We start from the raw sequence: 27,863 nt of genomic DNA on the forward strand, positions 1-27,863 counted from the left end.
GGGTCTAGGCGGACTCTACCCAAACCCTACTATTGAGAGATCGTCTCTCCGGAGTTTTTGTGAAATACGAATCCGAAACAAATAACTTATTTACTAAATTAATCGTATTTTTTTATCCTCTATTACAAAATAGGAGTATATTAATACAAGAAGAAATACAACACGAAAATGAAAACGACACGAAATTAATGGGTTTGGGACTTGGGTTAAGGTTTGATGACTTATTTAGATAAGTGGGTCAATATAAACACGACACGAAAATTAATTGTATTGGATTTTTGTTGAAGGAGTTATGACCCGTTTACACGAACACGAACTTGACCCGACTCGAACACTCAATCTGTTTGCCAGGTGCCCAGGTCTACCATACTTCTCTCTAAAATATTGGTACACGTGCCCTAACGTTAACGATGTTCCCCACTTTCCCTTTTCTCCCTCACCGTCGTTCACCTACGACAAATCACCTCAAATCCTAACCCTAAAATGGCGGAAATCATCCCATCAAACTCCAACACCACCACCACGCCGCCGCAGCAACCACCGCAATTCACCATACCATGGCCAACACCGATACGCGATTACAGAAGGTCGCCGACGCCGTCAATGCCGCACACGGTAACCTCGTTAAAGCTCGGCGTACGGACATACAGTGTAAGAATCGGATTTATACTTTGAACAATAAGTATAAGGTTGAGAAAGATAGGGTTTTTGATTGTAATGGTGGTTACGACGTTTTGCCATTGCCGTTTTTCAAGCCGCTTGATTGTTTGTTATGTAGTATCACTCTTCCTATTAAATTCGAATTCGCATTCGCAATCACCGCTGTTCGCCCTTCCGATTCACTGCTGTGACGATGGCGACGCAAATAACGGTAACATTGACGGCGGTGGCGGTAATTACGGTAACATGTTCGACGGATTTTATTGGTGTTTGTTATTATTGTTGTATGATTTTAGGAGAATGCACATAAATTTGTTACCGTGTTTTTATGAATTGGGTAGAAGTATTGTTGTTGTATGCGGACGTGTGAATTGCAATTATCGTTGGTTGTTACTTCCTACATGTTTAGTTTATTGGATGATTATGGTTAGATATTGTTCAGTACAAGGATGAATATTCTAAGAATTACAAAATTCACCCTTGTTTGGATATAATCATACAAGCTGGTCGCGGGGGTTGCTGAAATGAGAGGAAGGGATTATTTTCCTTTTAAATCTTTCGGAAGTTAGAAAGCTTTTAACTTGGTTCGTGAAGCAAAAGACCCAACAACAACAACAACAACAACAAAGCCTTAATCCTAAAATGATTTGGGGTCGGCTGACATGAATCATCCTTTAGAACTGTCCATGGGTGATCGCACACCTCAAAATGCGAACTGTGAGCCACATATCCGTCTAACTCGCCATCTTTTTGAATAAAAGGGGAGAATTTTGTAGAAACTGCTTTAGCACTATTTGGTGTACCCTCTTCTCTTCTATTGTGTGTTTAGGATTCCACCAATGGCACTCTTTCGTGTACCCAACTTACGAACCAAGGACACACGCTCTACATGAAAATGCAAACAAGTGAAGCAACAATTTGAATTATTGTGTGTTTGCATTTTTCAAGTGGAGTGTGTCCTTGGTTTCGATAGACAAGGGTGCTTTAGATCCAGTTCCACGGTCTCTTGCTTTTTTATGTGGTTATTAATACCCAGAATTTTGCCATTGGTGGAATCCTAAACCTTTTTTGTTGCTCTTTTTGTTATCGTGGATGAGATATTGTGTGTGTGTATGTGTATATTCCTTGGATGCGTGGTTTTTCCCCCGTTTTTTAATTTGCATAAGTTGTTTTGTTGATTGCTTCCATTCAAGGGTGATATTGGATCTATGAGTTCAGGGTTTAAGGAGCCTTTGAGTGTTCAGCCACTTTGCTTAGTTGGAAAAGTTAGCATTGTCACCGTGCTTCCTACTTGCTCATAGAGTCGTAGCCAATTAGCCAGGCCAATGATGGTACTGATTGGGTAACAAGATACTATGTATTCTCGTGTTGTGATGTGTATGAATCTTCACAGGATACTGTTTATCCATTTTCCTGATCTTAACTCCTTAGATGGGTGGCTTTTGAAGATACATGTTCTAAAGTTTTGGGTGTGGGATTGTGTATTACGGTGGTAGCGACATTTAGTGGGGTCACAGGTCACTTACTGCAGGTTCTTCTAGTTGGCTTCTCAAAACATAGATATATAATTTTTGTATGTGCTAACCACAGATGGACTGTGAAGGGATAATTTTGTTGATTTTCTAGTTATTTGGCTTCGAGAATCACATGCATTTCTGAAACTGCTGCTCATGTAGCTTGCTTATTGACGTATACTGTATAGCTGAGTCAATCTTAGGTCTTTGGTGGCATCTTATTACTAGAGGTATGTTCCGGTTGAAGGTGTTAAATCTGGGTTGGAATAGCATTTGGAAAGGCCTAAACAGTAAACACAAGGCAGCTTACTGTTCTATGGATGATGGAGGACGGAGTGTTCAGGGAGTATATGTAGGCTTGGCTAATGGTAGGACCATGCTAGCAAAGGTGTAATGTTATACCCCCTCCGTCCCCATAAATTGTTTTTATGTTTGTTTTTTTATCGCCTTTTACGCATAAGTAAGGTAGGAAGTACAAGACCTACTTCCCACCACAAAACATATCTAAAATAAAACTTAAAGTAGTTATGGAGAGTCTGAGACGGAGTAAAATGGAATGGGTAAACCACTCGCGGGAGCAGAGTGAGTCTAAACTATTGCGCTTTCCACTAGGACACGAAATTGGTTCAATCACAGTATCTTTGAGATTCTCAGAATGTTGTGTGTATTACTTCTCCAGTTTCCTTCCTTTTTTTAGTGGCTGTGTCTTTTGTGTTTCTCAATTTTCGTTCCTTAAGGCTAAGGTAAGTAGGTAACTAACTAACTAACCTTAAGAAGTGTCCCTTATGGCTGTGGGGTAGGTCAATGGATTGCGGAGTACAGGATGTGAACCTTTAGCCACGTAGTGGGTGACTGGGTGTGTGGAACTCTATGCTGAACCATCTCACCGCTCTTTCTCTTAACATTGTTTATTGTGGGTGCAATATTCTAACTTTTCCATGAGATGTGGGCGATGTGGCTGTGGAGTGTATCAATTACTGCCCTCAGAATGATCCAATTGAGGAGCAAATGGATCCTGGTTAGAGCCTGGATCAGTTTGTAGGATTTGGGGAATTTATTAATGAATAGATTGAAATTTGTTGTTCCTGTAGGCTGTAGATGGTGTCCTGAGTTGTGGAGGTATTGTTGTTGCTTGTTAATGAGGCTTCTAGTTATATGGTTTGTATAAACTACTTCCTCCTCCACATTTTTATTCTCCGGTTTGTCCCCCTTTCTATTTTGGGAGGATTTAAGGAGAAGTGGTGAACTACCTAGTTTACCCCTCAAATTAAAAAAAAGTTCAGATATTAGTTTTATTGTGCTTATAATGTTTGTTAGTTATCTACTTATCTAGGGGTAATATTGGATAATTGAAGTTTTTCATTACTAGGTTTATGGGCAATTAATTTGGGATAAAATTTGAAGGAAAGGGGACAATAAGGATGTGTTTGGATTGAGGGATTTGGGGTAAAGGAAAGGGAGGGAGAGTAAGTGATTTAGAATCCCTTGTTTGGATAGAAAATAAGGGTGGAGAGAAATGAAGGGGGAGGGATTTGGAGGGATCCATTTTCCCTCCTCCAAGACAAATCAAAATCTCTCCACAATAGGCAAGATTTGGAAGGAAATTGTATCCAAACACCCACACCCCATTTCCCCTCCCCTTCCCTTCCTTCCCTTTCTCATCCCTCCTTCTCCCTCCCCTCCCTTTCCCTCCACTTTTGCTATCCAAACACACCCTAAAAGTGGGATGGAGGGAGTGTAAAGAAGCCAGTAGGACCAATTTTGATGACGATAAGCATGGCATTAACTTGATATTGAACGGTTGTTGCGGCTTGATCTCAGTTTTTCTTTGCTTTAAATGCCTTCTATAGTCTATACTGCCTTAGTGCCTTCAAATACGGCTGCGGTAACCTTTAAACCCCTGATAACTCGGTTGCAGCTCGATGTCACTGCTCTATCCAATGTTATGCTGACAGGAGTTAAACCCACGTCACAGGAGTTCTTAGAAGTTGATTCTTTATTGCTGCATGTTGGCGCAACTACGCCTCCATAATCCATATATATGCATGAGCCAAAGATGAGATACTGACATTTGGTATATATGTTGCTGTATGTAGTGCGTATCGATTAATATTTACTGGCCTCAAAGTCGTATATTTGCGTGCTGTAACAAAATCCTGGTGTTTATCTTGCAGATATGTATAGCTAGCTTCCCCATCGGAACCAGCTTCCTTTCTGATCTGATGAAGTGTACTGGAATTGGGGATGGACCGCTTAAATTGATCACGGGGAAGAAGGTAGTAGGACTTGTACAACTGCTTAGAATAGGAGCGAAAAACATCTGAAGATCTGCTTATCTTCGATGTTTAAAGACCTTTGATTCTAAGGGTGTGACTCTTAATTTGGGCTCTCATTCTTTTGCAACTTTAACTAGTACTCGTACTTCGTATCAGATATGCTATCTGGCTGATGTTAGCCTCTGTTGCTCAGCACTACTCGGAAGTTGGAAGTGAATGTGAAGTTTCTGAAATTTGTTCCGGTTTTTCTGTGCATTGCAGGTGGTTTCTGTCGGCTGTTGCCACTTGCAGCCATGAATCTTTTTGGATTGCTAAAGGAACTTTTTGTCGAGCGATTCTAAATGAATCTTAATATCTGAAAGTTCTTATCCGTGTATTTGCGTTGAACAAAATAACCTAACCGCGTTACATTTCACGTGTTTTTTAATTTTAATTGCAAGTTCCAACGGCCACTGAATTTGTTTCGTTTTTTAGCAAATTTAATGTAGCTCCCAGAGCTAGGAAGCATATTGTAATTTGCTTATTTGAGCAGAACATTTGCTTTTCATGTGAAGATTATACATGTTTAGCAAATTTCGACTCGAAAAGAAATACGGAGAATCGGGATGAATCCTCTCCATTACAATCTGGACCATTAAGAAGTAATACAAGGTAATGAAGAGAGGAAAGTAATGGAGATGATCTTTTTCCATGACTAATGAGGTACAAAAACGGGATATATAATATATTATAATATGAGACCAAAAAAAAATCGGCTATGGTCCCGTAACATTAAGGGGCCTATTAAAAAGACGCATCGGAGTATCGACCCATGTAATAAGGCAAAAATGAAAATCATATCAAGTCGTTACTTTCCACTTTGCAGCCATTATCAGCAGTATATCCTGTGACATTGAATATTCACAAATTCTTGTTTGTGACGGACGCTATCCGTCACAAACAAGAGACGGGTACCATTTTACCTTATAAAGTACCCACTTTTTCTCTCTTTGCAACACTATATATCAACAGTTGCTTCTACATTTCAACAGTTATGAAATAACAAACTCAAGGAATACCTTGTAGAGTTGGCAATGAAAGATGTCCTCTTCTTCATCCCACTTTCAAATTTCCCTGACTAGTTGTTCAGCTGCTCCTTTCTTACCTACTCTTCTCTTTTCTTTATTTATAGTTCAAATCCCCTGAACAAAACAACTTCATCATTACTATATCATATCATTTCACCACTTTCGAGTTCGTTTTAATTCCGAACTATTAGGGTAAGATTGTGTACGCCCGACCCATTATTGTTACTCTAATTGCAGTCTTTTTATATTGCATTATTAAATGCACCTCTGAAAACAAACCCATTATGCCATTATCACTTATCAGATAAATTACTTCATTCGAGGTTACTGAAACTCACATTCGACCAAACACATTAAAGTTGCAATCTTTTATTGTATTGTATTGGGTCAATTTGAAAGATGCCTTTAGGGAGGTTTGGTGTGAGGAATGAGTATAGTTTGGGAGGAAAGAAGTTGTACAAAGATGGAGTTGAGTCTGAAGATTCCAAAGTTATTTTTGATGGTGTTGCTGTTGCTGGTCTTGTTGGTCTTCTTCGCCAATTAGGTGATCTTTCACAGTATGTTCTTCTTCCTTCTCTTTATTTCTCACTCTCATGTTTATGTTCTTCTATATCCGTCTTAAGCCTCAAACGGGTCACATAGCATCCCGCTTGTATAGACGAGACAAACTTTTTGCTAGCCCGAGGTATTCTGTTTTTGTCCCATCTATACTATTTGACCCGTTTAAGTTTAAACAAGAATTTGTGTTTTTGTTTTTCTTGCCTATATTTGAGTTGGGTTTTCTGGGTTTTCATATTGTCTTAAGTGGGTCTATTAACGAATGTTACTCTGACTCGACTGCAAGGGTTGGACACAACATGGTGTTGGAGTGTTGGATACGGTTATATTGTGCAAAGTTTTCACCTTTTTGGTAAAAAATGAAGTGTTGTGTCGTGTCGGAGTGAGGACATGCTACATGCAACAAAAGTGAAGTGAAGTGCGGGAGTAACATAGCTATTAACCTCGGAGTATTGTGTTTTTCCTCTTTCAATTAGATTTCTTATATCTGTGTGCCTGTAAGCCAAGGATTGAAAAATAAAATGTTCAAATTACAGGAATACTGTATTTTGGTTCTCAGCATGATCATTCAGGAATTAATTTGAAGTTAGTTATCTCGAAAGGAAATTAATGGTTCGGGTTTATATGCCATAGTGTAGTAATTGTTATTAGCCTTTTTCTTCAATTGGGTGAGGTGTGGTTGGTAAGGTGATTGGGGGTTTGTTTAATGAGTTCATGCAGAAGCATTAATAGTTGCAATCATGGCTGTGTAAAATTCAATGCTGCATGTGAGAGTGATGTAGCTTGGTGGTCCTCTTTGTTTACGGTAAAAGGATTATCGAAACAGATCGTTTGTGGGGTCGATAGCAGTTTTCGTCTAAAGACCAACTAGTACCTGAAGTGTTATTTTTGGAAGTGAGGAAAAGGATAGTTTTGTGATTGTGAACTGTGATCAGTCTCGTGGAATTGTTTGTCTGTTGTCACTGCTTCTCGTCTCATGCTTCTTGTATAAAATTGTAGCAACCGGATGATTTTCTCTTTTAATACTATGTTGGACTTCTGTCTACATTGTGTATTCAAATTGAGTAACTTTCTCCTGCAACCATGTGTTTGTACTTGTAGATTTGCAGCCGAGATATTCCATGGCTTGCAAGAGCAGGTGGTTTCTACTGCTTCCAGAAGTCGTAAATTGGTCACTCGGATCCAACATATTGAAGCTATTTTGCCTTCCCTTGAAAAGGCCATGTTGACTCAAACTAGCCACATACATTTTGCCTATACACCTGGTATGTTCATCTCATGCTGTTCTAAGTTGCGAATTTTAATTGAATGCATCAGCACTCGACAGATTGGCTCATCATTGATGTAAAATCACTATCGCTGACTGATCATATGATTAATTTGAGACGTTTTAGTCACTTTCTATATCGTATCTTAATAGAAGGGACAGCAGAGGGGTGTATTTTAGTAAACAAGTCTGAAAGTATGCATGTTCCAGTTGTAGAGTTTGTACTGGCGCCTAACCGTTGATAAATGAGCAACCTTTAAGATTTTCTTTGCTCAAGATCAGCAGTTTTGCAGGCTCCGAATGGCATCCTCGTATTAAGGCTCAGCAAAATCATTTTGTCTACTCCGACCTGCCACATTTTATCATGGACTCATATGAAGAGTGTCGTGAACCTCCTCGGCTGCAGTTGCTTGATAGGTGAGTTACCTTCTTGAATTGCTGGTAATCCTTGTTTACTTGTTAACAGCTTCTTCACACTCATCCTATTGCATCTAGGTTTGACACAAGTGGGCGCGGATCGTGTTTAAAACGATATACCGATCCAACATTCTTTAGGAGGGCATCTGCAGGTACGGAAGCACGTAAGAGGGATAAGGCTCAACGAGAAAGGAAGGCTCGGAAAAAGGTCGTGTTTTAAGAACTACCTACTGTTTTACTTCGTGGTAGATGTAGATCTTTAATGGCACCGTAAATATCAAATGATGAGTTCTCTGCTTTTGACGACTATTGAATATGTTGCTGTATGCTCTTATTCTTTCGTCGTTATGGCTGCTGGCATGTCCATTTCTTGGTATCTTTGCATTGCTCTGTTTATTTTCAAACATTCAATATACAAGTCATTGATACGGATCCTGACTTTAATTTCAGAAGAGGTTATCGCAGCGTAGTGGAAAACTTCCAAATTCTGTATCTACTATGAACAATAACCGGAGGTATTAATATGTTACAATTGGCGTGTTTATATACTCCCTCTGTCCCAGTCAATAGTTAACACTTGCTTTATTTCCCCCTCACAAAATAAAGCAAGTGTAAACTATTCACTGGGACAGACGGAGTATAAATAGCGTTTAACAATCCTCCACTGTCAAATAGTTGCATTCTTCTGTTTTCTGAGATAAATTATCATGCTTGTTGGTTTCAGACAGCAGATGTCTTCTCAAACAGGTCGAGGAGGGTCTTCTGTATCACATACAGGCTCCTCTTTTGATCGAACTTCCAGATCTGATTCCCTTATTTCAAAAGAGGGCATGGGTTTTGTTGAGTCACTTTCTCAACCAGGTATTTCTATACAGGCCGACAAAACAAAGAGGGAAGTTATCTCTAACATAAATAAAAATGTGGAGGAGACCAGTAATGCTGTGACTGGTAAAGGTATTCAAGATGGCTTGTCAACCGATACTACTGCCCCTCGTTCTTCTAATGTCACGTGGGATGAGAAGCTGGAAACTATGGAACATATGGGTTTAAATCATGGGATTGAGGATGATGTCCAATCTGGCTCCGAGAAGAACTATTATCTACATGAGAAGGACTTGAAACCTGTTAGTGTGAAAATCGTAAATCAAGGGCATGACTTATCTGAACATGAAAGCATTCCAAATTCCGGCATTGATCAACGGTCTACAGAAGCTACTATGAATGTGAAGTCAAACGAGCCGACTGGAGTGAACTATCTTCATGATCAGGACGTGAAGCTTGTTGATGAAATCGATTCTCTTGCAGATGACTTATCTGAAGTGGTAAGCGGCCCAAATGTAAATGCAGATGCTCCTCAAGTAATTTCAGAATCTTTCCCTCAGTTGACTAGTGACAATAACGAGTCTGTAGAAACAAGTGATGCGAACCATCTTGTTGACAACACTCGTGGATCAATTGCCGCTGACAACTTTGTGAGCGATCGATCATACAGTAAGGCGGGAATAAGTGATGTTCAGTACCTACAGGAGACTATTCTTGACAATACTAAGATGAAGTCAGAGATAACCAGTGATAAATGTGATGGTCGTGTGGATCATCACGCAAATATAGACAGTGAAACTGACAACTTTGTTGATGCACGCAATGCAATTGATTCAGAATCTGAAAGTGATTTTGAGACAAATACGCAAAAAGAAGTAAAATTGACTTCTATATGTAAACTACCCGAAGAAGCGTCAACTGGCCTGATGGTGAAACATGAATGCCATTCTAAATCCTACAACCATGGGGACGGAGTTCGCGATGGTGCAGAGAAGCCAATTGCTCCCCTTTCTCTAGCCAATTTGGAGTGTGTAGAAAATGAACTGTCCTCTAAACTGCTAGACTTAGCAACAAGCCAAGAACAGGTTCGGCTACTACCTTTTTAACTGTTTGACTTTCTTAGTTTTATTTGTTTACCGACTATTTTTGTGTTTTCATTTCTTTTTTCCTTTGACTATTATACTTTTCATTGACGGTTTTGAAATGATGATTCATGTTAGCTGAACGATAATCAATTTGAATTCAAACTCTGCTGTTGTTGTTGTAGCCTGTGGAAAGTGCCTCATTCATTTCCAAAGAAACCCAAGGGATAGAAGCTGATGATATAGATCTGCAACTTGCTGTCTGCAAACCTGTAGAATCCAGTTCGCAGGCTCCCCGTGATGATGAGACTGCTTGTACCAATGGGTCAGTAGGAATACCTTCTGGATCAACCAGTTCCTATCCACATGCTCTCTGGACCAATGGGACCCTTTTAGGACTACGACCGTCAAAACCTACTGTTTTCGGTGCATCTCCAGCTGTAAATCCTACCCCTGTGACTGGCACAGCTGTGAGTAATGGTAATGGTCATTGTGTTGATCAATGCAGTCCAAAGGTCAGTCGTCCTGCAGGAACTATGTCTTCATCAGTGAAAAATTATTACCATGGCGGAACTTTTGGCGGTGATAGTCAAGATTTTGGATCCTTAAAATACCATTCTCATTATGGTAAAAGTAACATTAAAAATGACCCAGTTACCGTTGGTCTAGGTAATGATTTGAATAATGCGGTTTCTGAAGTCTCTAATACAAGTGAAGATAAATCATCCTTATTATCGTTGCTCAGTCGTAATTTACTGAAAAAGGGTCCCCGAATGAGTGAATCATTGAGCTATGAGGAAAAGAACATATCTGCCAAGCACTTATCAGTAGATATGGTGTCTCCTACTAAGTTTGATGGAAAGTCGAAGTCTTCTGTAAATTCACCGTCAGCATCACCGCCATTAGAGCATATGAAGATATCCTTTCGACCTATTGACGGTCTTGAAAATTCCAGACTAAAGCTTAAATATCCAGAAGGGGTGGACCACCATGAAATGACAGTAGAAACCTTCCCTTCCTTTCAGTTGGTTCCAGGTTCCACTAGTGTACATCATGATATGGGTTCGGATTCTGATGATGATACGTTCTGCCGATCATATCCATGCGTATCGGATGAGTCTGCTGGCCATCTTTCTGATTCTGATTCAGAACAGTGGGAATCGGGAGATTCTTCAGAAAATAATAATGATCATGCAATAGATGATGAACCACATGGAATCTCTTCTATTGGTTCTTCCGATCTTCAGTGCCTAGCGGCTCAGCCACCTCCTCTTCCTCCATTGCAGTGGCGTGTATCAAGGCCAGTTTTACTTGGAGTGGAAGATACGCCAAAACGAGGATCTGACAGCCTGAATCAATCTTTTGATTCTCACCCCCTTGAAGATGACTCAGCTAAAACGCGAAGTACAATGCAAGAAACAGATACAACCGTGATGCAAAAAAAGGAGATAGAGGTATGTCTCTTTGTGCTGTACTACCATCATCACAAATTTATCGTCCCTGTTTGACTTTCATTGTCAGCTAATATCAACTTTGACCATTAATTTTTCCAAACATATGCAAGAGATTTATCAAAAATTCAAAACTAATATTTTCGTATAATCATTGTTAAAAAGCTGTAACTAGGGCGAATTCTGAGAAAATATTAGGCAAAATCTTGTTTTACCACAAAATTACTATGGAGACTGTAAAAATAAAATGGAGAGAGTATTCATCTGATAATAATTTTTGTTTTGATAATCATCTCTTACTGGGTATTTGTAGCAGGTGGCTGTACCAAATGTGGATGGCCAAAAACAAGGTTGTCATGCGACTAACGTGGATGAACGGGGGGATTTTCTACATCAAATCCGGGCTAAAGTAAGTTCTGAAGTTTGTACTAGCTTTCCTTGAATTGAAGGACCCTCGTGAGTGGAAACGCCTCAGAATTATGCATTATGTATCTATTTCTTCATTTATACTTATTTGTACGAACTTGTCTTGGATTAGGTCATCTTAACTATCTTCAGTTTCTGCAAACTACTCCGAGTATACTTGTTTACTGCGACTTATACTCAATGTTTTCCATGTGGTTTAGAGGTTTTTTCTGAATGTTTCATCATTAAACTTGCGTAAAAAAGTTAAAGCCTTTATATTACGAAGCCTTATGCTAAACATCATTAAGGTCGTGAATCGTGATGAAGCTTTTAGCATCGAAATGTCTGTTATATCAACTATCGGCTATCTCAAGCATTGACTGACTACTTTATTCTTACTTTGTCAGTCCTTCAATCTTAAACGTACTGATGCGGCTCGATCAGTTTCTACGCCTAGCCTTCCTACCAGCAATAAAATGACAGCAATCCTGCAGAAGGCGAGTGCAATTCGTCAGGTAAACTATTTAGTTTGTATTCATTGCAGATAATCGTCTTAGCATGCTATACATCCTATCTAGTGAGTTGAGACCAAAATATGGAAGCAGCTCTGTTACTCAGAGTCTCCATATGATGATCTGTGTACCTGTTTCTAAACCTTGGTACTCAGACACTTCAATCATATTTGCCAAAACATGAGGATTTATCATAAAAATGGCCGAGTCCAATACTTGAACCCACCATCTAAGTAACATACGGAAGCATGTCCCAAAATCCTAGGTTTTTTCAATCATCCATGTACACTGTATTACATATGCGACCAACCCACTTATCACATAACTATATCAATGTGAATAATATGCAAGGATATGGGATTGTTACAAGGCTCGCTGCAGATTTACTTCATGTTTGCTCATTTCCAGGTGGTGGGGAGCGATGGGGAGGATGATAGTTGGAGCGACACGTGATCCATTCAATGTCAGACGCGTTCTCTAAGGAATTAGTTAGATATGCTGTGCGATGTCAAGCCAGAAGATGCAGACCGTGACACTGTGCATAATGGCTTATCTGGTAAAGGCTAACTTAGTTACTGACCCCTGATTCGTTTCTGTAATGGAACGCCAGACGCCGAGAGTTTCCTGAGTGAACTTTTTTTTGTTTAGGCTGCCAAGTAGTTTGTACAGTAACTGTCTCTTCCCAGTTAAAGCTGTTCTTTTTAACTTACAGGTTACAAACTTGCAATGTGTATTTTTCCTTGGGCAAGACTAAATCCATTGGAGTTGGACAAACTACGGCGCCAGGGTTTTTGGTTTGCGTCTGTATTGTATTACACACGCGATACACAGATACCCGTTGTGAAAATAAAATTGGCCTTTTTGTTCTGTTCCTCTCACTTCTTCTATCATTATAATTCATATGGAAAGTTGTAGTCTTTAATTCGCATGGTATTTTTAAGGTTTTATGAGATTTACGTCTTCTTATGACACATCACTCGGTAAATAATAGAGTGGTGATAATCATCGCCAAACTTAATAGGAATAATTATAATAGTTGAACCTCAATCATCAGCTTAAAATTTTGGTTGAGATGATTCATCTATCACATGATTACTATTGACTTCTGTTACAGGTCAACAAGTTGAAGTGTTGAAGTAACTAGCTTCTTTTTGTCTTTTTCTTCATTCAACTAGTCTTTATGAGTTTCTTTTGTGGGTAATTATGACTTTTTCGATTATAGTTAACTTGGTAACTAAGTTGTTAGTTGTTCCATTATTGGACTTTTGTGGGTAATTATGACTTTTTCTCTTGATCCTTCTACATACTATATAGGTTGATCATAGGGTGAAAAGTGATCACGCAGTTTCCTTTAGAAATATGAGCATTATACAATTTATACCCTTAGCTAGAGCTGGCCACCAATGCGGGTCAGCTAGACCCGGCACGGTCCATTCTGCATTGTCAGGCCAAAAAATGGTACCTCGTCTAGTATGTGCTTTGACCGAGCATAACCCGAGTTCTCTACCAGGTCGAGCCGGCGTCACCTTTCCCTTTGCCTAGCCCATCCCATCCTGGTTCGCCACTCAGTGGGCCGTGCTCGAGCAACTTGTTTCGAAACCCATCCCGACATTAAGGAAGACTAATGCCGGGCCCCGCCCCTAGTCCCTCCCACCCCCACTCGGCTTTATGGGCAACCCGGCCCTTAGGGGTGGGTCACATTGTGACAATTGTTTAACTTTATGTGGATTGCTCCCCTTCCCTCGACTTCGTATTGTAAATTCATTTGTTGTAATTTTAGATTAATTTCTGTTCTTTATCGACCTATCATATTTCTTCTCAGATAGAATTTCATGATATTTCTTAAATTATGTTAAATCTGCAATATCAAATATAGATCATCTCCAACCACAAACCTTGATACATCCTTAATCAAGACATAACTTTTATGATTTGGCTTCATCTCTTTAATAATCCACCATTTCCTACTAACACTACCACAAGACTTTTGTACTTTGGTAACTTTGAAAGCTATCTATCTGTCTATGATTCTTACGATACCCATCTATCCTTGATTTCCCATAAAACAAACCAACATTAACCAAATTCTTTTTTAAGACAGGTTGTATCCGTCTTAAATCTAAGACAGACCAAATAGTATGAATAAGATAAAAGTAGTTTGTATAAGAAAAAACAAATACTTCATCTTAAATGCTCAAATGCAATAAATAGATGATATATATAACGCGTTTTAAGTTAAAACGGATATATCCGTCTTAAGAAAGACTAGCCAATCAGAAAGAAAAAGATAGAGATTAGAGAAAAAACAGCTGATTCCATGGAGTAATGATGTGGACAAAAAGCTCAGCATTACCTTTTTTTCAACAAGATCCCTCTAACTTTTATGCTCTTCACTTTTCCTCAACAAATCTTCTTTATTTTATTCACTAAAACTTTCTTTTTCTTTTTCTTTGCTTTTTTTCAGGACTTTTCACTAACTTTTCTTAGTCAATTCCCTTTTTTTTGTCCCATATTTTTGCCATCACACGTATATAAACACACCCTTATTGTCCATTTGTTCCTCACTTCACACACAATTGAAAACTCCTTTTAATATTCTATAAAATACCCATTTCTCTTCTCAAAAAACCCAAAAAAACCCATATCCCACATTTTTCAATTTTTTTTAAAAAAGAATTCCAATTAATAACCCTTTTTCACATTTTATTTTAAATTTTCCGTATTTTTTTTGAGTGATTTCCGAATATAGTGTCAAAAATAAACTTATAATACATGGGTGAGATCAAGCTATTTGGACAAAAAATTGTCCTACAACCAAAAGAAGAGCTCAACAAAAATAATAACCAAACTAGGGAAAATCAAGATCAAGAAGAAGAAAATGCAACAATTAACAAAAGACCTGAAAAAATAATCCCATGTCCAAGGTGCAAAAGTATGGACACTAAATTTTGTTACTTTAATAACTACAATGTCAACCAACCAAGACATTACTGCAAGGGCTGCCAGCGGTACTGGACCGCTGGTGGAGCCCTTCGCAATGTCCCAGTTGGGGCAGGTCGCCGAAAAGCAAAACCACCTTGTTTGTTTGATGGACTAAACAACATGGGCATGGGTCACTTTGACTTGAATGGCATGGTGGTTGATGAATGGGAACTTGCCGCGGCCGTGGCGGCGAGTACAGGTGGTGGGTTTGGACATGATTTTCAGGTTAAGAGAAGGAAAAGTGAGTCTACTAGTTAAAACTTGTTGATCAACTTTTTTTTTCTTTTTTCTTCTTTTTTAAGTATTATTGTATGTTGATCAATAAAGTATTAAAGTGTAATTACTAGTATAACTTGAAAGTTGAAAAAAAAAAATTTAGTCAAATGAATTTTTGGTGTACAAATAAATATATATGAGTCTAACCTTTGAGGAATTGTTGTGTTTGAAGCAATGTGTTTGAAGTTTATTTGTATTTGTTAGATTATTGTTAAGTCCAAAATTGGTGCAATTACAAGAGAATACTCAATTCATTCAACTAGAATTTTTTTAAAACTTTTTAATATTCTTTTGATAGAATTTAGAAAGTAAAACTTCGTTTTAATCAATTGTTTACCAATTTCATTTACGTGAATTTTATTATTGCTTTACTTTTGTTAATAATTAGTCATCTGAAAAGTAAAGGTAAGTAAATAATCCGAGATAGTAACATGTTTTTATTCAAACTCTTACTCCTTAGACTTTTTTTTTTTTTTTTTTGCTATAATATGTGTAAGAAACGTGGTTGATAATTGAAATTTGTCCATGTAGAGGTCGTTGAGTGTAAAGTTGGGGTACAATTACGAGATAGTTAAAACTTAATTAAATTAAATTAAATTAAATTAATTTTAATTGGTACGCCATGCATGACTTTATTGTCTATGGAATGAAGATTATTAATGAAGCTTGTTACAATTGGATTATAGAGAATATTTGACAGATAAGTTCCCTACGCCTAAGATATGCATCTATTTTTATATCATCTTTCAATTATTCCTCTATCTTTCTTTAGTAATTATTTGCATGTGAGCTTAAGGAGTTTAAACTAGTGGGAAATCTATAAAATTTATTTCCTATATTCTTCTCTAATGCATACTAAACTTCTCACTTTAAGTCGGATTGGACGTGACTAGTGGCGGATTTAGGAGAGGAGGGGCGAGCGCTCGCCCTCGCTGATGAAGGAAAAACTCGCAAGTTTTAGTTAAAATCTCGAAATTTTATTCAATTTTCGTTATGCCCAGGTGAGTTGTGTCGTGTCTGGGCTTCCTTAACTTCTACCCAGGCACAACTAACCCATGACATGGCATACCGTATTAGGTCGTGTCAGTCCACGTCGTGCTAAAATGGTCGTGGACCATGTTGGGGCGTGTCAACCCAACAATCCCCCTGCTCACTTCCATCTCTACTTCTATGTAAAATGATCAACTTGTTCTATAGAGTATAGACCAAATTATAGGTGGATTTAACATCTAAATTCAACTATTCTTATTTTATGATTTTGTTTTTTACCGATTGCTAATAATCTTCATATTTATTTATTAAACTTTCTAATTTATGTAGCTGTTTTTCTAACGTGTTCCCATAGTACGAGCATTCGAAAACAATCTTTTAACCAGTTTTCTGTTAGAAATTAAAGTGCGGTTTAATTGTTAGAAATTAGCTAATTTTGTGATTTTGTTTCCTCACCTATGTAGATTTTTAATGTGTGATTCAAGTTTAAGGTTCTACGTTAGAAAAGTACTCTTCCATAAAGAAATAGAAAATACAAGATTAAGTTTCGATCAAATTGCTTAGTTTATTCTTTTGTCCTAAGAAAAGTTGAATGAAATAATATTTTATTTTCGTCAAGTACGCATCGAATTCTTAACTTTGTTTTCATCAGAATAGAATAGTATCCACCGCATTCCACGATACATGGATTATTCTTTATGATTTTGAAAATGTTACGTCACATCTAAATGTTGCCGACTAAATTGTTAAAATTATTCGAAACATATAAGGATTCATATGAAAATGTTATTGAATTATGTGTGGAATTCATCGAGTTTAAACTCTATAATATATGACTCGACGTCTCAATGACTGTGTAAGACATTAACCTAATATAAAGAGGTTGTTTGGTTCAACATAAAATGAGATTCGCATGAAAAATAGATTTACATGAAATCACAATTCATATAACTTCCGAAAGAAGTTATATTGAAAATGTTAGCGAAAATTAGATTTACATTAAACGTTATTGAATTATGTGTGCAATTCATATTAACTTAAAATCTTAAATATTACCTCAACCAATGGTAACTTTACGATACAACAAACATAAATATAGTTTGATGAGTTTGTTGAAAAATTAGAATAATGGTATAAGGAAAACTCGAAAAAAGTCAAAATCTTTAACTAAAAACTTGAAAATTTTCATGTTTTAGGCTCTGCATGTTTGGTAAAACAAACTGAAAAGGTAGCTGAAACCTGAAAAGATTGGTGAAAACTGAAAAGCTAACTGAAACCTGAAAAGGTAACTGATAAGGTAACTGAAAATTATGAACTGATAAGGTAGCTGATTATATAAAAAAGTGTTTGCCAAACTAAAACTTTGGAGAGACGGTCTCTCAATAAGTTATTGAGGGACCACTTTTATTGTACCCCTTTACATCCTTTTCATACCCCTTTACTATTGGCCGTGACTCAAAATGCCTCTTTCGTTTGATACATGTTTTTATAACAATCGTACCTATTTTATCATATATTGTAACCATTTTTATTAGTACCTGATTTTATAGCATACGTACCTATTTTATTACTTTTTGTACCACTTTTCCGTGAAGTTGTAATAGGTCTCTCAATAAGTTTAGTGAGAGACCGTCTCTCAGGAGACCTACTCACCAAACAGAGCCTGACTGAAAAGGTAACTAATTTTGATGAAATGACGGATATGATAATTATTTAATAGTATAAATTTAAGGGGGTAAAAACGGAAAATCCAATCAAATCAGGTACATAAAATCTCAAATTCTACTCTAGGTAGCATTTCATTTCAGGTAGCTTATTTGGTTAAATAAATTACTTGTCAAACGCTTACAAAAGAATAAGGTTCCTGAAATTTTGGTCAAATAAGCTATTTTGACCAAATCAAGTACTTAAAATACCTTGCCAAACGGAGCCTTAGCAGGAGCAGGTTCGCTCCTGCTAACCATGCCTTAATTAGCTCCACCACTAGTAATAAATTAACTCCTCTAAAGTTACCTTACTTTTATAAAGCATGAAATACTTTAGAAAAACTACGAGCTCCTGTGCTTTAGCTTTACAACCTTTCGTTGTTGCTTTTGTTGCATTGTCATAAAGTATAAGTTCCGACTCATATAGGATAATTATCAAAGAAAAACGACAATTTCTTTAAACTATTTTTACTGTATTCGGATCGACAAACAATAGAAATTTTCCATTCATGACTCAAAATGGCATTAATATTATTTTTACTTTTAAAAAGTTTTAGGATGATGACTTGATGAGTAGTTGTACATTCAATAACTTGTATTCAAGCTTTTCAACCAATCTTTTTATTAATACGTCTATGATCTCAAAAGAGGGCTCAAGATCTCCCTGAATATAATAATTATATGAGACGGTTTTACAATAAGCTATCGTAAGATTATTTATTATAAATTGAAAGTGACTTGTTACGTGTGGTCTTAAACCCTGTTCTTTTCGGCTGAAAAGAGTTGGTGAGCTGAATTGAACTTAATAGAGATGAACTGAACTGAAGTAAGAGCTAATTTGTGAAGAGATGAGTTGAACTTAACTGAACTGAACTGAACTGTATTAAACTAAGCTGAAATGACCTTAAATTAAGTCCAAAATAACAAGTAGGATTAACTATAAGTTTTTATGTATTATTTTTTTTCACTAAAAAGAGAAAGTGAGCAGTTTCACATGTACCGTATTCTAATGTATTAGACTGTTACAATTAATAGACTATACCATAGTTGTGTGGTGTAGAATCCGAGTTCTGTACTAAAGTTTCGAGTTTTGTTTTAAGAAATCTGAGCTATACTGTAAAGTTTCTGAATTCACACACTTAAACATAAAAAAAATAAACTTTTAAAAAGATTAGAAAAATTACACATAAGCTCGAATAAATGTATATAGTAGTATTTGTGAGACTGTTAGGGCATATCCATGAAAATGAAACATTCAAGTATTTAAGTTAAAGTTATGACTTTTTCAAGATGGCCCTTACATTACTTGGTTTTTGCCTTTTCAAACTTGAAATTCCAATTTCATCACTAATAACCACGGGTTAAAATTATTCATTTTATCTCGATTAATAGTTATTATATATGAGTATTACTTTTGATACAAACTTTAAGGAAATGAGGGAAAATGTGAAATAATTTCATCATTTATATTATTTTTCACTTACAAATTTTCTTTACCAATCAAAATTGGAATTTGATAACTATTGACTGATACTCCGTATGTACTACTTCAAATGAAAATAAATAACAATCCACCGAGATAGAGGAAGGAAGTAATACGTTATAACTTAAATTGAGAAAACAAAAGGTAAATAAACATCCTAATTCCTAGGATCCCAATTTTTTTTTTAAATTAGAAAAATGGTTCTCTTTTCATCTTATTTGATGGATTAAAGATTCGAGCACAAATATGGAGTAGTTGATAAGCAAGATGAATTTATTAAAAGTATATGTAAATAGATGCCAAAATGCCATACAAGTGCATGCATGCACTTCCCTTTAATGTGGAAGAATCATATGCATTATATATACTTTTAAACTAATTAAAGCAATTTTCTGATATGGGAATTTTCATACATTAAAAAGTTGCCTTGCCTTTTTTTTTTTGTTGCTTTTTTCAAACTAATAACCCAGATATTGGATATCATTCGGTTTAGTTCAGATTTGTGATCAATAAGGTGGTAAAGTTATACTCATAAGTCATAAGTTTTAACACCGATGTATTTACAAGGCTCGAACCTGATACCTCTGATTGTTAGAACAACTCATTGCCAGCTAATTTAAGTGCTCAGAAGTCATAAGTATGCGTATCTTTATTTATAAAATTAAATAAAGCTATTCTCTCTATAAATTATTCCAAATAAAGACACTTGTCTTCTACAATACGATTATTTTGTGACCTCAAAAACGGTATCACTTAAACTAATCACTTTAAAAGAATACCCAACCAAAAACTAAAAGTTGATGAAAAAAAAATAGAATATATTAGTGCATGTTTAACAACTAAAGCAATGTAAGAATATTATCTTGAATCAATCTATGCACTTGTATGTCTCAGTAGTAAAAAAAAGTTGAAAATAGAATTAATGCTGTAAAATTAAAGTATAGATTCCTTTTATGTGTTTGAATAAAATGAAATACACCCAAATATAGGTTTTTTATTTAGTTAAAACGGGTGTTACAATTAGAGGTGACCTATTGCACGGGTCAACCCAGCTCAACCCGCTTCTAGGTTCATCGAAAACAAGACTTGGTTGGCTTGCTACTCTGCTTAGAGACTCGTGTGACCCGTCCAAACGTCCGTGCCAATTCAGGGTCCAATATAATCAAACTGGGCCGCCACTTATTGATCCATTAAAAAAACGAAATTGAACTAGACCCGTAGCCCAGCCCACCCAAGGAGTAAGGACCGGTTTAGGGTTGGCCATCCTTGAAACCGACCCGACCAGCTCACCCCAGCCCCAAGGGCCGATTCAGGGTCGAATAGGCTAAGGCCGCCAGTCACCCTGACTCGCTCATAACCACTTGTAGTTACAATACCACCTGGTGCATGATACTGAATTTAAGTATTACTATACGTCCGTACTTACATGGAACAATAATATAATAATAAAATAATCCAATGCAATATGGTGGTATTGAACTCGATATTGTCGGGGGTGAGGGCGTGAGGCTATCTCATTTTTTTTTTTATGTTAAAGACTTAAAGTACACAAATTATCATTACAGCATATCCGCCTTAGCCAGAATTATGAGGAGTTTTAAGTTAACAGTCATTTTTTTATGAGATCTTAAATAAGAAAAGGTGAATATAACAATCTTCTTAGGTAGTTATTTAAATGTATAAATTCAAACCAGAAATTTAACATCAGTGTAACACAATAATTGTCAAAAAAATTGTGAAGGTAACCCTAATCCAGCGGATGCCGGCGGAATATTTGACAATAGTAGCAGAAATTAGATATTTGGATTCGTGATAAATCTTGGACATTCTACAGTGATGCTTCATGAATTGCATGGGATTTGGTTTGCTCTGAATTAGGCACGTAAGATAGGATTGGAACAACTTATCATTGAGTCCGACTCACAAGTGGTGGTAAACCTCATCAATAAAGAGGGGATTGATAACTTAATTTACGGGTCTTTTATCAAGGATTGCAAGCGATTACTTGAAGGTAGACGATATTTTATTTGAAACGTCTATTGCGAAGCTAATTTCAGCGCAAACAAACTATCGAAATGGCATTGACATTTCCTTTTGGTGACCATGAGCTTCACATCCCTCCACACGGGATCCAAGACATGCATGATGGCTCAGGTTGTTCAAGGAATGAGTGCTACTCCTTCTATAGCTATGTACGTAATCGACTTCGGCCTCCTTTTTCATCAAAAATAAAAATAAAAATTATGCAGTATCAAAATCCCACTAGACTATATATATTGCGCAAGTTTCATTGCAAATCAAATAGAAAGATAGTCAAAAGATACAAGCAACATTAGAACATAAATATAACATTCACCTTCTATATTACATTTTTTTTTCATGGTAATTTTACCTTATGCTTATTCAAGTACTACATCAAAATAAAGAACCATACAAATTAGTCCCATATCGACTCGAATAGTCGAATTCAAACCATAGGCCTTTTACTAATAGGATCAATGTCCAACTCCTTGAGGACCTCAGGGCACTCAGGGAGAGGGTCCTTCCTCATGAACCCAAGTGGGTTCGCGTTCCTGACAGGGGTGGCTTCGCCGTTGTTGTTAGTTAGGGAGACCTTGGCGGCTTGTTGCGAGTAAATGTCGGTTGGGATCTCGGAACATTCCTTTGAGGGACTCTTCACTAAGCTTATTTGACATATATCATCTTCATAGTCCCCATCTACTGGGATGCTGTATAGACCTAATCTGTCTGTCACTGTATCTTTAACGAATGTCACTTCTTCTGTTGTTATGTTCTTGCATTCCAACTTCACTATTGCACCTGTTATTTATTTGGTAAAAATATATAATTAAAGATCATAAAACTTATTTATACCCAAAATATTGATAATTAATGAGTTTAGTATCATTTCATAAACACGTTTCTAAAAATGATATGAAATTTGGATTTTACGATGTCGTTATATAAAAATTTATTTGGATCGTAAGATCGTAGAATCGTATTATGATCTTACCTCTAGAAAATTTCAAATAATAGGATCGTAAGATTCTACAAACTTGATAGAATCGTAGGATCCGGGATCGGACAAGTATTTTTGGATCGTAAAATCGTAGAATCATATGATCGAATCGGGATCCTGACAACAATGGTTAATAGTAAATCTTTTGAAAGACGCTCACACATTAAACTAATGTGCAACATTGTATTTATTAGGAAATGGGTTATTTTTTTTGTTTTTAAATGTATAATTCTTTTGATTGTTGAAAATCAAGCGTTTTATATTCCAGGAAGCGGGTTATATAAAGTCGTATCACATTTAGCATATAACAAAACCTATTGATGCAGAAGTTGTCGATAATACATTACTTGGGGGGGACCAGATTCAAACCTGATACCTAATATCCACGGTATTTCTATCGCTCTTAATTTATTAAATTAAGACATATGTAGTAAGCGTAAATCAACGACGTAATCCTGAAACAAAAGACGATAAAATGGAAAGTTACATACCTTCAAGCATATGACTAACACGAGTCATAAATTGGATTTGGCATGTATCACAGTACACCATACCCTGAACATAGAAACGATTGTCAGCCTCGGCATTTGCAACGCCGGCCATGGACAGGGCGCATATGGCGGCCGCCAAGACGAGAATGAATTGAGACTTAGCCATTGATCTTGTGCCTCTTAGATAATTAAAAAAAGTGACAATTTTTGTTATATGTAGGAGAATTGATTTAAGTTCTATGGCCTTAGCTTAGGATATTGTAATAAAGGGATTGTTTATGGTTTATAAAGAAGAAATTATGTGTCCTAATTATTCTATTTTTGTCATTTAGAATTATAATTAGCTACAAATAAGGGTAAATCACAAACAAGGGCATCCATTTTTATTTTATGGCTTGAAATGTATATACTAATTTTAATCATTTGGTGGTTATTTTTGAAACAATGAAATAGGGTTGTTTATGACGAAGTTAAAAATCGAAAATCTGAAAATTATTAGTACTATCTGTTTTTAGAATATATTTTGGTTATGAGATTAAATTTCGAGTTTGTACAATTAGTCCGAAAATACAAAAGAAATTATTAGACTTGTATATTAATGGTATATCTAGACCTGGCAAAAGCAACCCGATCCGAAAAGGCTGACCCGAGATCCGAACTTCATCACCTGAATGTGACCCGAAAACCCGAATCGACCCGAACATGACCCGAGCTTCTTGACCCGTAACTGACCCGACCCGAAAATGACCCGATCCAAAACCATCAAACCCAAAAATGACTCGACAAAATATAATTCTAATTGAACCGAAAAGACTTGAGATGGTTATTTCTCTATTATTCATTGACCCGAAAATGACCCGACCCAAAACTACCCAGCCCACTTGACCCGACCAACAAACCTGAATCAGACCCGAAACCCAAATTAGACCCGTCCCAACCCGAAATCAATGAGAGACCCGAAATGTCTTGGCCTGACCCGTTGACCCGTTTTGCCAGGTCTGCGTTCGATATCATTGCCAATATTAGACAAGCTTTATAACAAAGGATTCAAATGACAGACGAGCACCGATCATTTCAATGTAAATTACTAGTAAGTTATATAAAGTTTGCAAAAGCCTGACCAGTCGGAAAAACCAATACTGTAGCACTTACAAGTTACAACGCAACTCAGTAGATCTGAAAATACTGTGACAAAACGATGAAACCATTCAAGCTTCCTATAAACAAGATGCATTGATTGAGAGGTTATCTGCTGCATGTTATACTAAACTACCCTCTAAGTCTGTAACTGACTAACTTCATATTCGACATTCATCAACACGGCATTTCTGAATCTGGAATCCAGGTCTAACCCAAGCTCCACAGCTACATTGAATGCCGACCCAGGAGAAAAATCCTAATTTACCCTTGCACCCTATGCAGTAAAGCTTCTCCGATAGATATCCATCTTGAACTGATAACATTTCAGAGGGAAAACATCGTCAGCAACTTTATAAAGTTCTACAGTTTGTCGAAAGAAACAAAAAGACGATCACCTGGTGCCATCCATTTCAAAGGCTCTACAAAAATAGCAGTGCATTCAGGGGTATTTGGGTTAACGCTTTTCTTTCTTCCTCTAAAGCTAGCCTCTCCGTTTCCTTGCTCGTGAGAGACGAGGGTTTCATCGGATGCAACAATTTGACGGCATTTTTTGCAACGGTATATCAGTTTACCTTTCATATCAGGGATAATATCAGAAGTACTGTTGGTTTCTGGCACTTGGACTTCCGGGTTATTGCCAGATTCTGACATTCGAGCATTCTGGTCAAGAACCACGACGTTTTCAGTTTCCTGCATTGGGACTTTCAGGTCAGGTGACTCAGGACACATGTCGGAGCAACTGGATTCGCATTCCTGTACTTGCTGCCCGAGACTCTGATCAGAGCTGATTGCCTCTGTCATTTTCTACACCGCAGCTAATATTTCTTTATCTCTGAATGGAGGAAAAGGATGAGTAAAAAAAAGATGAAATCGATGGATGCTGAAATTTTTTTTTGTTCTAATTCAAGTCGGGATCATCTCTGATTGAATTGCAACACGAATAATACAGTGATCGCTAAATGAAGCAGCGATTTCAGTGGTATTCACTGAGGTATCTTTCAGCGAAGCTGAACCAGACTCGGAAAAAAAAATGTACATGGACTTTTTTTTTTCAACTCTGTGTCGATGATTACTTATTTTAGAACATCAAAAAACCGTTTAAAAGAAAACTGAAAAAAGGAAGCACGATACATCTAATCAGTTTGGGTGGCATGGATTAATTACTCGAACAAAGCGCTAAGCATATCAGATCAGATCAGAAACTAACTGCACTAGAAATAAAATGAAACTGGCATATGAAACTACACCATAACTTGACAGAATATCACTTCTAAACCATAAAAACAAGCTCCTATTACTGGTTCTATGTTGTTAACATCCCGTCATTCGCAAGAGCCCTCGAGACACTCGTATTATGTTCTATATTTATATACTCCCTCCGTCCCGGTCATTTGTTGTCCTTTGGTTTTGGCAAAAAGAACAATGAAAGAGGAGAGGGCCAATAACTAAATGACATGTGGACCAAATTGAGTGTGAATAACCAAATTGTTCATCAAATGCATTCTTAAAATAGAAAGGATAACGATTGACTGAGACACTCAAAAATGGAAAAGTACAACAAATGACCGGGACAGAGGAAGTATAAGCTAACAACACAGACTTTACTTGTCATTCTAATTTCTAACCAACAAAGAGTATTGCATACAATATAAATTATTGCTCTCTTCGTCCAAATCATTTGTTTAATTTTAATTAAAATACTCTCACAAGTCACAATGACGGTAAAAAGTAAACAAATGACTCCGACAGAAAGAGTATCATTCTACCAACCAGTGGCGGAGCAAGGATTCTTCCTTAGGGGGGCGAAAAATTCCATCAGGGTCAAACTGGTAATGCCATAAAGTAAACCTCGTAAAATTTCGAAAATTTTAATTAAGAAATTCGAAATTTCCAATATCCAACAGGACGATCGCCCCTGCTAGCCCCCTAAATCCCCCCCCCCTACCCCCCCCCCCCCCCCCCTAAATCCGCCACCGCTACCAACAGTAAAAAAATTGAGAATGCTCAAAAATACCAACAAAACATCTGAATTTTTAATCCAGTTAAAAACCCTAACCAAGGAGCTCAGCTATATCCCAAAATTGGAAATTTCAAATAATAAACTACTGCCAAAATTATTCACAACAATAGGGAAATTCCGAATAACGTATACAATTCAATGGAAAAGAAGAATTACGAATTAAGTTTACTAATTAACATAATAATCCACAATAAAATCGAGAGTCATAATTTAGCAATTAAAGAGTGTCTTAATTTAGCAATTAAATAGTCGCTCCGTCCCAATTATTTGTTTATCTTTAATTAAAACGTAAATAAATTATCGGAAACGAATGTATTAACAAAAGAAAGAGTAACAAAACTAAGAGGATTATTACCGGTGGTGTACTGGTGTGGTCGACTGGTCGCTCTTCGTAAAATTATTACGCAGAATTTTGATGGTGAAATTTGTTTTATATAAATCTTCGTGGGCTGAAGCGGTGAAACCCGTATAAGATACAACCACTGGGCTTGGCATATGGACTTGGCGAAACAAACACGGTCGAATTACCCGATCCGAATGACTACGCCAAAAGCTTATCTTTAAGCCTAGACCGTTATTCTAAACTATAAAATCGAGTTAGATGTTGGGCGTGCTGACTCAATGTCACCGGTTAAGGATTTGTGAACAATTTAGGCAAAAATTTTATCCGTTTTAGGAAAATTTCCGTTGAAAAGCCCTCCCAAAAATCCATGCTCGACATAAGGACCACGTCAAAAGCATATTCGTAAGCCTAGACCGGTATTCTAGACTATATAATCGAGTTTGACATTGGGCGTACCGACTCAATGTCGCCCGTTAAGAATTTATGACCAATTTAGGCAAAATCGAGTTGGAAATTGGGCGTGCCCACTCATTATTTGGGGCTGAAATTGAATAGGGTAACTCCTAACGCGACCCCGAAAACGTGGTAGAAAAATCGGGAGAAAGAGAAACACGTCCCGATACGGCCTCCCGAACGGCTCAAAATGGAGTGTATGATACACGGTTTTCGGGATTTCAAGGTCCCGGAACAAAAATGTCTGTAAATCACACAGACGGTTTCTCGGATCAGACAAAGCAACCTCAAAAATATTGAGGAGCTACGGATGACATTTGAGGCTGTCATTGTGCGATAAACCACTCTCGGGCGAAAATTGAATACTCGTTGAAATTGGTTTAATACTTGTTATTTGCTCCTGAAATTGAATAGGGTAACTCTTGAAGCGACCCTGGACACGTGGTAGAAAAATCAGGAGAAACATAATCACGACCAGTATAGCCTCCCGAACGGCTCAAATCGAACTGTATATTGAATTGTATAATACACGGTTTTGGGAGTTCAGGGTCTCGGAACAAAAATGTTCGTAAATTGCAAAGAGCTCGTTGCTCGAGTATGATAAAGCGACCTTACAAACTTTGAGGAATAACAGATGACATTTGATCTGAGGTTATCGTTGTGCGATAATTAAATCAGAGACGGAAATCAGATACTCATTAAAAAAGTGTTTAATACTATTTATTTGGAGCTGAAATTGAATGATGTAAATCCTGAGGCGACCCCACACACGTGGTAGAAAAACCTGGAGAAAAAGAAACATGACCCGGAACGGCCTCTCGAACAACTCAAATTGAAGTGTAAATACACGTTTTCGGGATTCTAAGGTCTCGAAACAAAAATGTCCGTAAATCACACAGATGATTTCTCGGGTCACACAAACCGGCCTC

General features: G+C 37.0%; 5 protein-coding genes across 12 annotated transcripts; 3 read left to right on the forward strand and 2 right to left on the reverse strand.

The window, feature by feature from the left end:
• The first annotated feature begins 349 nt into the window (after positions 1-349).
• Positions 350-4,879, forward strand: LOC141592870 (uncharacterized). Of its 4 annotated transcripts, none has more exons than XR_012521239.1 (3): positions 350-651; positions 4,349-4,541; positions 4,712-4,879. XR_012521239.1 is itself a non-coding variant. In XM_074413745.1 (3 exons), exons 1-3 carry the CDS (start codon positions 484-486, stop codon positions 4,745-4,747), a joined length of 306 nt encoding a protein of 101 aa, XP_074269846.1. In that variant the 5' UTR covers positions 350-483; the 3' UTR covers positions 4,748-4,879. The 4 variants fall into 4 exon arrangements, 1 of the variants encoding a protein (XP_074269846.1); XM_074413745.1 differs by having other exon boundaries at positions 4,349-4,450; XR_012521240.1 differs by lacking the exon at positions 4,712-4,879 and having other exon boundaries at positions 350-901; positions 4,349-4,705.
• A 517-nt stretch (positions 4,880-5,396) lies between these two features.
• Positions 5,397-12,901, forward strand: LOC141592869 (protein SCAR3-like). Of its 5 annotated transcripts, XR_012521238.1 has the most exons (11): positions 5,397-6,074; positions 7,177-7,340; positions 7,636-7,759; positions 7,838-7,967; positions 8,210-8,274; positions 8,484-9,666; positions 9,849-11,117; positions 11,428-11,523; positions 11,927-12,034; positions 12,440-12,587; positions 12,744-12,901. XR_012521238.1 is itself a non-coding variant. In XM_074413741.1 (10 exons), exons 1-10 carry the CDS (start codon positions 5,917-5,919, stop codon positions 12,482-12,484), a joined length of 3,342 nt encoding a protein of 1,113 aa, XP_074269842.1. In that variant the 5' UTR covers positions 5,397-5,916; the 3' UTR covers positions 12,485-12,901. The 5 variants fall into 5 exon arrangements, 4 of the variants coding, with proteins under 4 accessions (XP_074269842.1, XP_074269843.1, XP_074269844.1 ...); XM_074413741.1 differs by having other exon boundaries at positions 12,440-12,901; XM_074413742.1 differs by having other exon boundaries at positions 5,398-6,074; positions 11,431-11,523; positions 12,440-12,901.
• Positions 12,902-14,803: 1,902 nt separating this feature from the next.
• Positions 14,804-15,271, forward strand: LOC141590680 (cyclic dof factor 4-like). Its single transcript, XM_074411249.1, has one exon. It carries the CDS (start codon positions 14,804-14,806, stop codon positions 15,269-15,271), a length of 468 nt encoding a protein of 155 aa, XP_074267350.1.
• A 6,473-nt stretch (positions 15,272-21,744) lies between these two features.
• On the reverse strand, positions 21,745-23,243 carry LOC141592872 (pollen allergen Che a 1-like). The gene is made up of 2 exons (XM_074413746.1): positions 22,979-23,243; positions 21,745-22,288 (listed from the first exon to the last, which is right to left on the reverse strand). Exons 1-2 carry the CDS (start codon positions 23,142-23,144, stop codon positions 21,936-21,938), a joined length of 519 nt encoding a protein of 172 aa, XP_074269847.1. The 5' UTR covers positions 23,145-23,243; the 3' UTR covers positions 21,745-21,935.
• Positions 23,244-24,050: 807 nt separating this feature from the next.
• Positions 24,051-26,598, reverse strand: LOC141591340 (putative inactive dual specificity protein phosphatase-like At4g18593). The gene is made up of 3 exons (XM_074411655.1): positions 26,494-26,598; positions 24,514-24,950; positions 24,051-24,431 (listed from the first exon to the last, which is right to left on the reverse strand). The coding sequence occupies exons 2-3, from the start codon at positions 24,917-24,919 to the stop codon at positions 24,277-24,279; spliced, it is 561 nt and encodes a 186-aa protein (XP_074267756.1). The 5' UTR covers positions 24,920-24,950; positions 26,494-26,598; the 3' UTR covers positions 24,051-24,276.
• Between the last annotated feature and the right edge of the window lie 1,265 nt (positions 26,599-27,863).

Source organism: Silene latifolia, chromosome 7, assembly GCF_048544455.1.
Source record: "Silene latifolia isolate original U9 population chromosome 7, ASM4854445v1, whole genome shotgun sequence".
Classification (NCBI taxonomy): Eukaryota; Viridiplantae; Streptophyta; class Magnoliopsida; order Caryophyllales; family Caryophyllaceae; genus Silene; species Silene latifolia.

Excerpts from the sequence above, each read along its gene's own strand:
- LOC141592870 (XM_074413745.1), top strand. The coding sequence starts at position 484 with ATGGCGGAAATCATCCCATCAAACTCCAACACCACCACCACGCCGCCG. Across the intron at positions 652-4,348 it reads TCGGCGTACGGACATACAGT|ATATGTATAGCTAGCTTCCC; the intron begins GTAAGAATCGGA and ends TTTATCTTGCAG. Across the intron at positions 4,451-4,711 it reads AATTGATCACGGGGAAGAAG|GTGGTTTCTGTCGGCTGTTG; the intron begins GTAGTAGGACTT and ends TGTGCATTGCAG.
- LOC141592869 (XM_074413741.1), top strand. The coding sequence starts at position 5,917 with ATGCCTTTAGGGAGGTTTGGTGTGAGGAATGAGTATAGTTTGGGAGGA. Across the intron at positions 6,075-7,176 it reads CAATTAGGTGATCTTTCACA|ATTTGCAGCCGAGATATTCC; the intron begins GTATGTTCTTCT and ends TTGTACTTGTAG. Across the intron at positions 7,341-7,635 it reads ACATTTTGCCTATACACCTG|GCTCCGAATGGCATCCTCGT; the intron begins GTATGTTCATCT and ends GCAGTTTTGCAG.
- LOC141590680 (XM_074411249.1), top strand. The coding sequence starts at position 14,804 with ATGGGTGAGATCAAGCTATTTGGACAAAAAATTGTCCTACAACCAAAA.
- LOC141592872 (XM_074413746.1), bottom strand. The coding sequence starts at position 23,144 with ATGGCTAAGTCTCAATTCATTCTCGTCTTGGCGGCCGCCATATGCGCC. Across the intron at positions 22,289-22,978 it reads TGTTAGTCATATGCTTGAAG|GTGCAATAGTGAAGTTGGAA; the intron begins GTATGTAACTTT and ends AATAAATAACAG.
- LOC141591340 (XM_074411655.1), bottom strand. The coding sequence starts at position 24,919 with ATGACAGAGGCAATCAGCTCTGATCAGAGTCTCGGGCAGCAAGTACAG. Across the intron at positions 24,432-24,513 it reads TTTGAAATGGATGGCACCAG|TTCAAGATGGATATCTATCG; the intron begins GTGATCGTCTTT and ends AAATGTTATCAG.